The 12323-nt window shown below is 41.9% G+C and overlaps 1 protein-coding gene across 4 annotated transcripts in view; it reads left to right on the top strand.

The window, feature by feature from the left end:
- RBPMS2 (RNA binding protein, mRNA processing factor 2) overlaps positions 1–4182 on the top strand; it is a 100474-nt gene extending 96292 nt beyond the window's left edge. For 2 of the 4 annotated variants that reach the window (XM_029574988.1, XM_029574986.1), the window contains 2 exons: positions 1181–1255; positions 3099–3678. In XM_029574988.1, the coding sequence (XP_029430848.1) occupies positions 1181–1255; positions 3099–3184 (161 nt within the window). In that variant the 3' untranslated portion in view covers positions 3185–3678. Of the gene's footprint in view, positions 1–1180; positions 1256–3098; positions 3679–3732 lie in introns of those variants that run through there. The other 2 variants (XM_029574985.1, XM_029574987.1) reach the window with 2 other exon arrangements.
- Positions 4183–12323: the final 8141 nt, after the last annotated feature.

Raw genomic sequence — 12323 nt, 5'->3', positions numbered from 1 at the left:
TTGAAGGTGCAACCCAACTCCTCCAAGCATATCAGGCTCTCTTACTAGTATATGACAAGCTCACATTAACAAATTAGAGGATGAACATGCAGAAAAAGTGACTGGAAAATTCTTCCTTACTAAATTCTTCCTTACTAAAGACCATGTAATTTTGGTTTGTGACAAATATTGATCTTCAGCAGAGGGTAGTTAACACTGTTTTCACCATTAACACTGCATTGTTTTCCACTGTATGTTAGTGCATGTTCCTCACTTGGAGAATGGGAGCCATGAGCCCATTTGTGCAAAAAGTTGAAAGACCAGCAAGCAATATACTAACATTGATCAACATCCAGAATTTACTCTAAATGCATGCCACAAATGATGGGTTCTACTGATGTCGAATGAACATTAATAAGGCTAAAAGCATGTGCAGTCCAGTTTTCTTTAAGCCTAGCACATCTTGTTCATGCTGTGCCCAAAAATAGTCCTTGAGCCAGCAGGTATTCTGCTTGTCATAATGCCAATGGATGATTTTGTAAGTGGCAGGATCAAAATTTCATTTTGGGGTTTTCATCCCCATCCAGTTTTTTTATACTAACACTTATTATTTTGTCTGCAGGCTTAGTTAGAAACAGAATACCAAGATGCACTGGGTTTGGGGGAGGGGGGATATTTGAATACAGAACTAGAGAAATTCCATCCTATAGGAAAGGAAATGCAGGACCAATTAAAGGTCTGGCAAAGCATTAAAATGTAGTTTTTATTTAATTGACTTGTAATGCTGGATATGGGACTGGGGAGGGAGGTAAATAGGGTTACATGGTCTCCAATGTTAGGACACTGAAAATGAGACCTTAAGTCTACATCAAGTTTGTAAATACTTGGGTATGTGGCTAAAATTAATTTATACATGCAGTGAAAATGGAATATAAAGCCCAGGTGTCAATAACACTTATCTAATTGACTTTTCTAGAGCTTTCTGACATGGGTCAAAGACCACCTCGTGAGCTTCCATGAGAAATGTGAAAAGTAGCTAGGCATGAAAAATTAAGTAGTCTGGAGGTTGCAAGTACAGGTTACTAAGGTCTTCATATTAGTGACATCACCTTAATGATCTTTTTAGTTGGCAAAGTATAAAGGCCTGTATCCTGTTGGTTAAGCTTTGTCCAATACTGAAAGACCTTTGGATCTCTTGCAGATGCGCTGGTATCCTTCTCCATCCGAAGCTACGCAGCAAGGATGGAAATCTCGTCAATTTTGCTAAAGCTGTTTAGTAAGTACTACTTGATGCATTAATGTTGGGCTATTTTTGTTGGGTGGGGGGGAGGGAGGGGAAGGTAAGAATAAATTAATGCAGACTGATAACAGAACTTATAGCTAAGCTATGTTCTATGCATTTATAAGCAGGGCCTCCAGTCTCCTGCAATATAGCCAAACTACCACAGGAGACCAAGGACCTGGGTCCTACAGGAAGAAAGCTGGCATTGTTGGCAATGGGACATAGCATATTCTTTCTACTCACGCCCTCTTCCCAGAAGCAGAAGAGGTGGCAGTGGGATGGCAGATTCCCTTCTGGTGCCCACCCACCCCTGTTACTGCCCCATTCCCTCACTCACCCTCCTGAGTGGACGAGGAGGATGACAGCTGCTGAGGCCTAAGTCACACTTTGAACCATGTCCATAGTAACCTCTGTGTTTCAAAGCCCTAGTAGTAGCAGCAGGAGGAGGATGTAGCCTGAGTCGTTGCAAGGTTGCAGTCATCTTACCCTCTTCTAACAGGAGGGTGAGTGTGGGGGCATTGGAGAGTTGTGAAAGTGAGGATATGGCAGGCTGGAGTGGGTGTGGGATTGGAAGGGTAGTGCAGGATGTGAATGGGAGGACTGAAGGGGCTACTGGGGTGTTGAGGGGATCAGACTTTGGAGAGAGAGAGCATGAGGGGTATGAATGGATGGCTGTGGCTTCCTGTGTTCCCTATCCCATCCGGATCTTCCCTCTTCCTCCCCCCATCCATAATACACTTTCTACCTCATTCTTTATCCTCCTCCCTTCTTTCTACCCCTGCTGCTCCTTTTCTGTCCTGAGATCTCCTTTCCCTCTCCTCTTCCCCATTCCAGATCCCCCTCCTCTCCTTCCTTCCTCCCAGTCCTCATCCCTAAGATACCTTTTTCTCTGGTAAAGAACCAAATTTATCAGGACACAAATGTCTGAATTTTTAAAAGTAAAAATCAAAATTAACAAATCTATGCAAACATTGCCATAATTGCAGAATTTTGAAAAATCTGCTCAAAATTAGCTAATTGCTTGAAAAGCTTGAAAAATCTGCCATAGGAAACGGGGGGGGGGCTTGGATCATAAGATTTTACCCTCTTCATTCACTTCTTCCCAGGCAGCAAGGAAACTACAATGCTGACTTAAGACTTGGCTATTCAAACAAGCCTTTCCTTAAACTGTTGTGGTATACTCACTGACTCACAATGTAGTTATCAGTTTAGCATCATGCTGTAATCATTATTACTATTCTTGTGTTCCTCCCTTTTCCCTCCACCCCCTCCTTCTCCCTAGCTCTAGTTACCTTCTCTTTATGACTATTTTCGCATAAGTATTTCTTTTCCTGTAACCATTGTCATTTAGTTATTCCTCCACCCCTAACCTCTCCTATCGCCTTACCCCTGGTAACCCTCTCCCAGTTTCTTGTCCCTGCTTAAGTTCTACATTATCGTTATTGCCCCCTTGTTTGTAACTCACCCATGTTTGATGTAAACCGGTGTGAGATGACTTTGTCATGAATGTCGGTATAGAAAAGAAGTAAATAAGTATTCTCATATTCCTCAGAGGCAAGTTTATTCCCTCACTTCCTGGATGTGAGCATGTTGCTCTGTCCTCTCACATGGACTAGTCTATAATTCAGGAACCAAGGATCATATGGATTCAGGTGTCACACTTTTGTCAAAAACTGACTGTAGGCAGGTCTAGTTAATACTGAATTGGGCAAAGACCAGAAGTGATATTCCTCTTCCCCCCCCCACTTGACAACTTAAAGTTCAGTATGTAAGCACTTAATCTCAGATGGGCACCACCGTTTAATGCATAATGAGCAAACTTTATTTTTCTTTTTAGATTCTCTTCTTGGCTTGTTCTCTCATTTGTCTCCATGGAGTGATGTGTCAGAGATGAACCCCTATTCAATTCTTCAACTTTTGTAGGCACCAAGCAGTGTCTAACTGTGCCATAACCTCACTTTCTCCCCATAAAGGGTGGTAGACTCTCCTGTTCAAATCTCCTTGAAACTGAATCTATGCCCAACTTGAACTGAATTTCCTAATGTAAACAAATGTTCTTGACAGATTCTTGCTTTCCACTAACTGAAGCCTAGTCTGAGGCGAAATCCTGGCAGAATGCAGCAATTTTGCCTAACCAAGACACTGGTGCAGGATAAGGCATTTCTGCCTACCAAATGTTCAGGTCCCTCCAAATGTGTGCAGTTTTTTTGCTGGAGAACAAATCACCAGCTTTGCATGATGGCTTTATGGCATGAATTAAACTGTGTTCAACTTCTAGTGCTTGTGCAACCATAGTAACAGGTCTTGGTCTAGTTATTGATCATTTTTAAAAATCTTGCTTTTGTGAAGACTTGGCTTTTAAATACTAGACTCCTGTTTGCAGTAGGACTAGAGGAATTAAAGTTAAATGCACTGGTTTTTTTTTCTTGATTCGTGTTTCTCATCCTGTTAAAGTCTAGTTTTTCTTCCAGTTCCATCTAATTTTGTCAAAAGATGTCTCTCTCCATCCCACCACATCCTGATTTGGAGAGCTTTCCAGTCTTGCCAAATATCTGCCATCCTTATGGGAATACAGAACAAAAGTACGAGTATTTTTGTACCATGTGTAATAAGGAAATATTTATACATCAAAGAATGTGTGCATTTGTGTGCAATTTAATTATTAAAAAACTGTAATCTGTAAGATAAGTTAATGTTTAGTTAGAGCCTATGAAGGAAAAGATTTAGATTCTTAACTATTCTGTTGGATATAACGTATTATAAAAGATTTGTGCAATTTTTTTTTGTTCGCATTCTATTGTTGAAGTGCTTAAGTATTACCTACAACCATGGCTCTTGCTTGTATTAAGTCTGCAGTGAGTTATGTTTCTGATCCTAGAAGAATGTGAAACTGGATAATATATGTATATGAAATGCAAAAATTCCCTGTCTTTTTTTTTTTTGTTCCACTGCCTACTGAAGTGCAAGGTAATATACACATGTACATTTTGGCAGACATGTTAGTGGCAGCATATCCAAATTACTAAAACTTCTTGCTGAAGCTGTGACAGTGTTTCCTAGGCCCACACTTAACTGAGATTTGGTGAGGGGGAGGTGTAGGGCATGGGAATTTCATGGAAGGGAGCAGGTTAGCAAGTATGGGACTTAGAGCAGAATGAAATGACCACAAAAATCCTGTGCACTAAAGCTTTTGTGGCTAATGGTAAAGTGGCAAAAGGGTTCTATCAGCAAGCTTTCAGGGAATCTGGATGCTCCCACTTAAGTTATTGCCTTTAAAATGCACTAAGCTAGCATTATTGGGATATTGGACTGAAGCTAAGCTCCCCACTAGCTGGTATTGAGTATCAATGTCCCTTCATACTAAGGCAATCTACGAACTTGGACGACCCCACAAAGCCATTTAGTCTGTTCAGACAGACTAAATGATTTGCTCAGTGATTGGTTGGTAAGGTATAGGTCAGTGATGGCAGACTCCAGTCCTAGGGGCAGAGCACACTGCTTAACCCCCACAGTTGGATGCAGGTTATGTAGGTGGAACTTAATCACCTTATGTAATGGGATTAGCGCCTCCACAACACGTGTCCAATGTGCGGTGAAACTATTAGCCTCATCAACATGCATTTGCATGTGATGAGCAGTGAGCACTATTAGTTACACACCTGAAATGCAAAAAAAGATGAGCATCCAAAACACTTTTGTGCTCAAATTAACGCCTGCCTAGAGCAGGTGTTAATTTCTGAGCACTCCCAAAAGTTGTACAAAAAAGCAGAAAACACTGCTCTTCTGTACATCCTCCTTAATCTTTAGTTCCTCCTACTTAATATCGCAACAACATTAAGTGCTAGCGGTCAGGTTCAGGAAATAGATGCTCCAGTTAAGCATCCGGTTCCCGAACCTGTGGCTGTACACCGATAAATTCAGCATCTGTTTTCTTAACCGGCAGATAGGTGCTGACTGCTCGCAGGCACTAGGGATAAGCAATCGACCCTAGTACCTCTATTTGACAATGTGTTCTCTAATTTAAATATTGCATGGCACTTTCAGTGGTTTTTTTTTTGCATTGGCCCCCTAAAGTGCCACAAACAGGCTATAGGTTTTCAGGATATCTACAACAAATAAGCTTGAGATTTGCATGTGCTGCCTCAATTTTATGCAAGTCTTTCTCATACATATTGTAGACATCCTGAAAACTTGGCCTTTGTGCCACTTGGATTGGAGTTCACCATCATAGGTATAGGTCTTAGTCTTCAGACTTGATAACAGCTTTGATCACTCAAGTTTCTCACCCATTGCTGCACCATCTGCTGCTAGTAAAAAATCTATTCAACTCTGCAGGAAGAAGCACCATTTTTCATTCCAACAAGACTTGCTCACTGAAATTTCTGGATACTAGTTCAGAAGTCATTTTGCTGTGGCCTAATATGGGGTGAGAACTTTTTAGCTGCAGTCCTTCTGCCTTCCATCTGTGCAACTGGTTGCCACCCCCACCAATAGAGACACAATCTGGAATTCTTGGTCAGCTGCCAAGCAACCAGGTAACCACAATGCCTGCCAGTTTTGCTTTGAGTTGCTGAAAGATACAAATGCACACACTGGCATGTGCCATGCCATACCATCTTTTCATCTGCCTGGGTTAGCTAAACTGTATTGCTTTTTCTCTGTCCAGGCTTGTTGAGCTTGCCTGGCTGGGCATTCCTCCCCCACAAAAATCCTTATTGCTGCATGCAACTTTCCATCTACTGAGCAGAGTGGGCATGGGGCCACCTCTCCTCAGGCCCATGCAGCTGTATGCAATGTACTTTCAAAAGCACGGGCCACTTGACATCCCATTGTTCCCACGTCCCCCTTTCTGCTGAGGAAGCCAGAAGGGATGTGCACTACTATGCTCCATACTGTCCAATTGCTCTGGCAGCTACCTCTTACAGTATCACTTTTTTGACAACTATTCCACAGCAACTGGGTCCCTCTGCAGGCTCTCTTCCCCAGTTTACACACCCTTGGCTTCATACACAGGAAATATATAGAAATATCTCTTCTATGGCAAACTTTCAGAGCAGATCTCTCCTTTTTGAAATTCAAACACCCAAAGTGCTTACTATCTCCTTCCCAAATCATGATAGAAAAATGATAGATTTGTAGGACACTTTATTCTATAAACCTGCATATGGATGACAGCAAATTTACAAGAACTGGGCTAAATTATATTGAAAATACAACTTATAGTGTGAGACTTTGAAATGGAAGCTTGCGGGCCACTAGCTTTTGTTCCTTGACTTTTCCATACTACTTGCCTTCTGTTTCCAAATTCTTGTCTTCATTGTTGATACTTAGCAGCTCAGCCTTGTCTTTACCTTGTTCTGCCTTGCCTGTTTACAAGAGTAGTCATTTTGGTCTGGCTCTCCCCAATCCTGTATAGCACCAGACAGGCTGTCCTCAAATAAACCTGCCCACCAAAACTGCAGGACAGCTAGAGGCATTGCAAAGCTCAAGTCACAGTGAACCTTAACTGTATGGCTTGCACTGTAACTTTAATGCTATTCATTACAATACTAAAATTGTAACTTTCAAGTATGTAAATCAGCATTTACATGTAGATGAGGATACAGTTCTGCTGTATTTTATAAACTATATATCAACTAACCTCGTTGCCTTGTGCAATGACTCTGCAACACTCTACATAACAAGGACACTGCTCGTTATGAGGATATTTGTGCGGGCGCCGATCCTGAAGCAGTCTTATGTTCTGACTGCTCCCCTATGGTCGGCTCCCGTGTTTTATTCTTTATTATATATTCAAATCCGTATTTTATTTAGTTTTTATTATTTTACTAAAAAGTCCGCTGCCCAATTCCCTCGACAGTCTCACCCGTGTAGCAGACCGACCCTTCACCTTAAAATTGTTTAAATGTTTATATACACTTGCTGAATGAGTTTTAACAGCTAGATCCCGTGAGGTTCAGGACAGGTCTGCCAGCCCGACACGGTCCATGTTTCGGCGGTTGCCTGCTTCAGGGGCTGCGGGGACTGGACTGGAACCGGGACTTTCTATAGACCTGTGGATACCATTATTATTATCTCTTAACTAAGAAATTCATGCACAATTGTTTGAAAATCTCGATACCTCAATCTTGAGCTATATCAAGTACTCACTGTTTTTTCTCCGTGATCTCATTCCTGTGAGCGGCGCCTTCACTTACGAATCCGGCGTCTCTCTCTACACAGCTGTTTTATAACCCTCTGACGTCAAACCGTGGGCCAATCACAATGTCTCCCTGCGATCCTCGGTGTGAGCACCCAGAGTGCTCTACTTAGTTAAGAGATAATAATGGTATCCACAGGTCTATAGAAAGTCCCGGTTCCAGTCCAGTCCCCGCAGCCCCTGAAGCAGGCAACCGCCGAAACATGGACCGTGTCGGGCTGGCAGACCTGTCCTGAACCTCACGGGATCTAGCTGTTAAAACTCATTCAGCAAGTGTATATAAACATTTAAACAATTTTAAGGTGAAGGGTCGGTCTGCTACACGGGTGAGACTGTCGAGGGAATTGGGCAGCGGACTTTTTAGTAAAATAATAAAAACTAAATAAAATACGGATTTGAATATATAATAAAGAATAAAACACGGGAGCAGACCATAGGGGAGCAGTCAGAACATAAGACTGCTTCAGGATCGGCGCCCGCACAAATATCCTCATAACGAGCAGTGTCCTTGTTATGTAGAGTGTTGCAGAGTATTTTATAAACTGGCAAGAGTTGCAGTTTTATAAAATACTACTTTGACCTAAAAGTACATTTAGAGGTTCCCTTTTAATGTTAGGGAGCGGCAAGGTTCTACACATTCTAGAAGTACCTGCACACTTTATGCATGAACCCCAAGCACTGTGTGTTTAAAATATCTGCTGCCATGTGTGAACTGCAGTAAAGTATGCAAGTATACGTGGGCTTGCACCCTCTTCACAAAGACCACCTCCCACCCAAAAAATGCAGACAAGACCGGATTTAAATTTCTGCCATGCAATTAGGATATAGGCAAGCATGCTTTTACACCCCCTAACTGAAATACTAGTATGTAATATACCAAACTGTGCCTAGGGACCCTGAACATCCCATTTTTGATTAAATTTACACATGAGACTGTGTATGCATATACTCCAGGATTTTACAGGACTGAGCATGCAATCATACCTATGACTTGACTTATGTAACTTCTACTTTTGTCTTAACACTTTGAAAATTACCCCTGCACTGTACAAAATGAACATCCATGGGAAGAAAAGCTGTAAATATAGCAAATACCATAAATAGAACAGCATCCAAAATTAAAAATTTTCATGGGAAAAATATCAAGATCTCTTCAGACAATTTTTATCCGGTTTTAAATCTTTTTTTTTTTCCTTAGGCAGTTTTTCCATTGGTGCACTCAAACTATTTGAACAGTTCACTGCCTGGACCCTGTATTAATTTCCACTTGGCTACTATTGATCTTGCCTTACTTAGCAATGTAGTTTTGGTCTTCTGTTATCCTGATTGAAAGAATGCATCCCTTCAAGAAGAGTCTGTGGCCAAAATGGAATATCCCGATATGTAATTCACCTAATACCAAAGCCTCAACATGACAGGGCAATATTCTATATGCATGCATGCAAGTAACTTTCTCCATAATTATGCCAACCTAAGGAAGTTGCCTGGTATGAAAGTTTTTTCAATCTTCTACCCGTATTCTGCTCTTGAGGGGGGATAATCTGACTCTTGTGCTTTGACTAGTCCTATAAGTAATGGATAGAGATTGATCACAGAATAATTACTAGGGTTTTAAACTATACACCACCCATTTTGGATCCAGGACAGGGGTTCTCAAGGAGGATGACTGGTCTGGCTTCCAGGATATCCACAATGAATCATTGGATCTATGTGCTAAGAACAAGATTAACTTGCATTGCTTGGTGACTGACAACTGCATTTGGGTGCAGTCCTAATGGACTAGAGCTGAGAATTCCTTGGTATAGGATGAGTTTTATGAAAGTTAGGACAACCCTGCAAATGAAAATCTTCAAGAGTAGCAGTTAGGTGTGGAAAAAATGAGGTGGGTGGCACATTAAGGACCACTTCATAGAGGTATGAAACTTCAAGGCCCTGTCTATGCTTCAGGTACATGAAATGTAGGACAGGTCATGTGTACATATACAAGATGAGGGGAGGCTAAGTGAATGAAGGCACTGAATATAGTGCAGGTTGTGGAAAGGTAAGGTCTGAACAATGGTACGTTACAAGTGTCTGAGCTATTCTCAGATAATCCTGTCCTTTCTCACTTCTAACTAGATCATGTGCATTTATGCTCAATAGTCCATTTCCAGCACTAGCACCCCTAAAATTTCAAAGGGATCTCCATGCTAAGTAAACTTAGCTAACAAGATTAAAGCCTTTGAAAATGTTACCATGGCTAAGCAGGTAAAACTTTTAGCCACTGAAAACTGGGCAGGTAGGGGAAACAACTTGTGAACTGTACTGAAATGTGAGTGTTGAAACTTTGTTAGTTGGCTAGTGCAAACTTTCAATGCTGGCTTAAAACCAGACAGCTCTCCCTCTAAGGCTAGCAGCTATGACAATGTGACTGCCCCATCCATTTAAAGTAGCACAAACATTAAGCATGAATATCTGCAAACCACCCAGAGCATTATGTGGATGAAAAGGCTATAGCTTTATTGAACAGCAGACAAACTTTACAACACCTGTACCTGAGCCAACCCACAAATAGCCAACTGGGCTAGTGCCTGCTGTGAACCAAGCAAGGTGGCACTCCATTGGCTCTCTGCCTTAGCCCCAAGCAAAGGGGGGCCCACTCCTGAAATGTACTGATGCCTGGCCATTAGCTATAAGGCACCACCCTGATGCTGTTTTCCATGATCCCTGCATCACATTTGAAACCCCCAAAACCAGCTTGGGTACCTGCCCCTCCCCCAAGCTGTGACAACAGTCCATACATTCACTAAGGGGCTGATGCAATTATGTGTGCTGAAAGCAGATGCTGACTTTTCAGTGCCCACTTTTTTAATGCACACATGGCACCTGTAAAGGGGGTGCCATGCAATATGGAAATTAGGGGGTCTCACTAGGTAGGAGGTGCTAGAGTTGGGTGATCTTAGCGCCTCCTTCCTAATGAGAACCACCGTGGCTATTGGTTATGAAGACTGCTGGTAAACTCTGCCTCTGTTTTCATAACCTGCCTGTCTGCCAGTAATAATGGCCGCCGTGTTTATGGGTGGCCATTTTCATTAAAGGATTGGATAAGTTCTTGGAGGAGAAGACCATTAACTTAATAGCAGGTAACTTAGAAAATAGCCACTGCTATTACTAGCAACAGTAACATGGAATAGACTTAGTTTTTGGGTACTTGCCAGGTTCTTATGGCCTGGATTGGCCACTGTTGGAAACAGGATGCTGGGCTTGATGGACCCTTGGTCTGACCCAGTATGGCATGTTCTTATTACTGGTAGATGCTGGTTATGAAAACAGAGGCTGTGTTTACTGGTGTCTGTCTTCATAACTCTTGTGGTCTGCAGAGTTATTTTATTTTTTCTTCAATGTACAGAAAAGCATTTTTTCTGCTTTTCTGTACTTTTCAATGTGCTCAGCTATTAACGCCTGCTCCAGTCAGGCATCAATATCTGAGCGATAAATGTGCGTCGTCTGCACATTTATCTTTTTGCATTCAGAGTGAATGAGTAATAGGCTCATTCACATGCATTTGCATGTGATACGCGCTAACTCATTCTCTCTGCATAGGATGTGCATTAAATAGGTGCTAATCCCACATCCGGTGGGTTATACAGTGTGCTTGGCTGAGCGCACTGTATTGCATCAGCCCCTAACTGCATAACATTTGCTGATGTCTGCACTATATGCATGTAACAAGGAGTATTGCTCTATGCCATATATATATATACACACTATATTCATGTAACAAGGAGTTCACATTCAGGTACTGTAGGTATTTCCCTATCCCCAAAGGGCTTACAATCTAAGTTTTTATACCTGACTGTGAACAGATATATCTCAGATCGAATGTTGGTATATAAAAATAATAAATATTACACATGCAATGACTAGCTGACATTCCAAACTATCTAATGCTAAATGAACACCTGTAATTCCCCATAGAACCAACCAAGATGCCATCCAGATCTAGTGAAATGCTTACTGGCAGAGGGTGGGCAAGTACCAGCTCCATCAAAGGGCCAGTTTGTCTTGGCCCTTTATTGCCCAGATGTACTCATCCCCCCCCCCCCCTTGCCCCATCACCAATCTGCCCAGCTGAGATGTACCATGGATAGGATGGGAGAGGGGAGGTGGAAGCAGCAATGCACCATGCTAATGTCACTTCTATCTCCCCCGCCCCCCCCCCCCAAAGCTCCAGGCCATGTTGGATTGTGGTATCTGATTACTTGATGGGCTCTGGGTGAGCTTGGGTCTACCCATCTCTAAAGCAAGTACTGTCAAATCAGGTCCCTTCTAGACCCAACCCCATTCTAACCCCAATGTCCAGCTTCACCTTTTTGACCCATTGTCTTGACATCTGAGGTATTTTTGGACAAGCAACAGAGATTCAGTTTTAGCTATGGTTTAAAGAGGGTAGAGAGGATGACTTAACCATACTTGCTGCCTGCCCACCTCACTGGAGAGTAACTACCTTGCTAAAGCAGATAGTCTGTGCAAAATGAGATGGAGGATGCTGATCAGCAAGTGCTTGCTGGGAATGGCCTCTACTGTTGAGACTGTCTATGCAGATTCAATTTAAAATTCTAATTCTTGTGTTCAAGTGATAGTGACCATGTCATCTATAAAAATTGAGAGATTCTTTGAATAGTTTTACATGCCTGTCAAATTTCAGTCTGAAATGTTAAGCTTTATACCTTTTCTGTTCCTATAGGGTGGGATGCTCTTCCTTTAAAAAAAATTCTGATTAGCTGTGGCTCTACATCAATTGAAAACCTGGTAGTCTGAGCAATTAGTTTTATAAACTGTTAGAATATTTCATGCTCATTGGGCTGTGGTCTGGGTGATTTT

The sequence above is a fragment of the Rhinatrema bivittatum genome, chromosome 13 (genome assembly GCF_901001135.1).
Source record: "Rhinatrema bivittatum chromosome 13, aRhiBiv1.1, whole genome shotgun sequence".
NCBI lineage: Eukaryota > Metazoa > Chordata > Amphibia > Gymnophiona > Rhinatrematidae > Rhinatrema > Rhinatrema bivittatum.
Note: the sequence above shows the minus strand (reverse complement) of the source record. Positions and strands in the feature narration are given on the sequence as shown.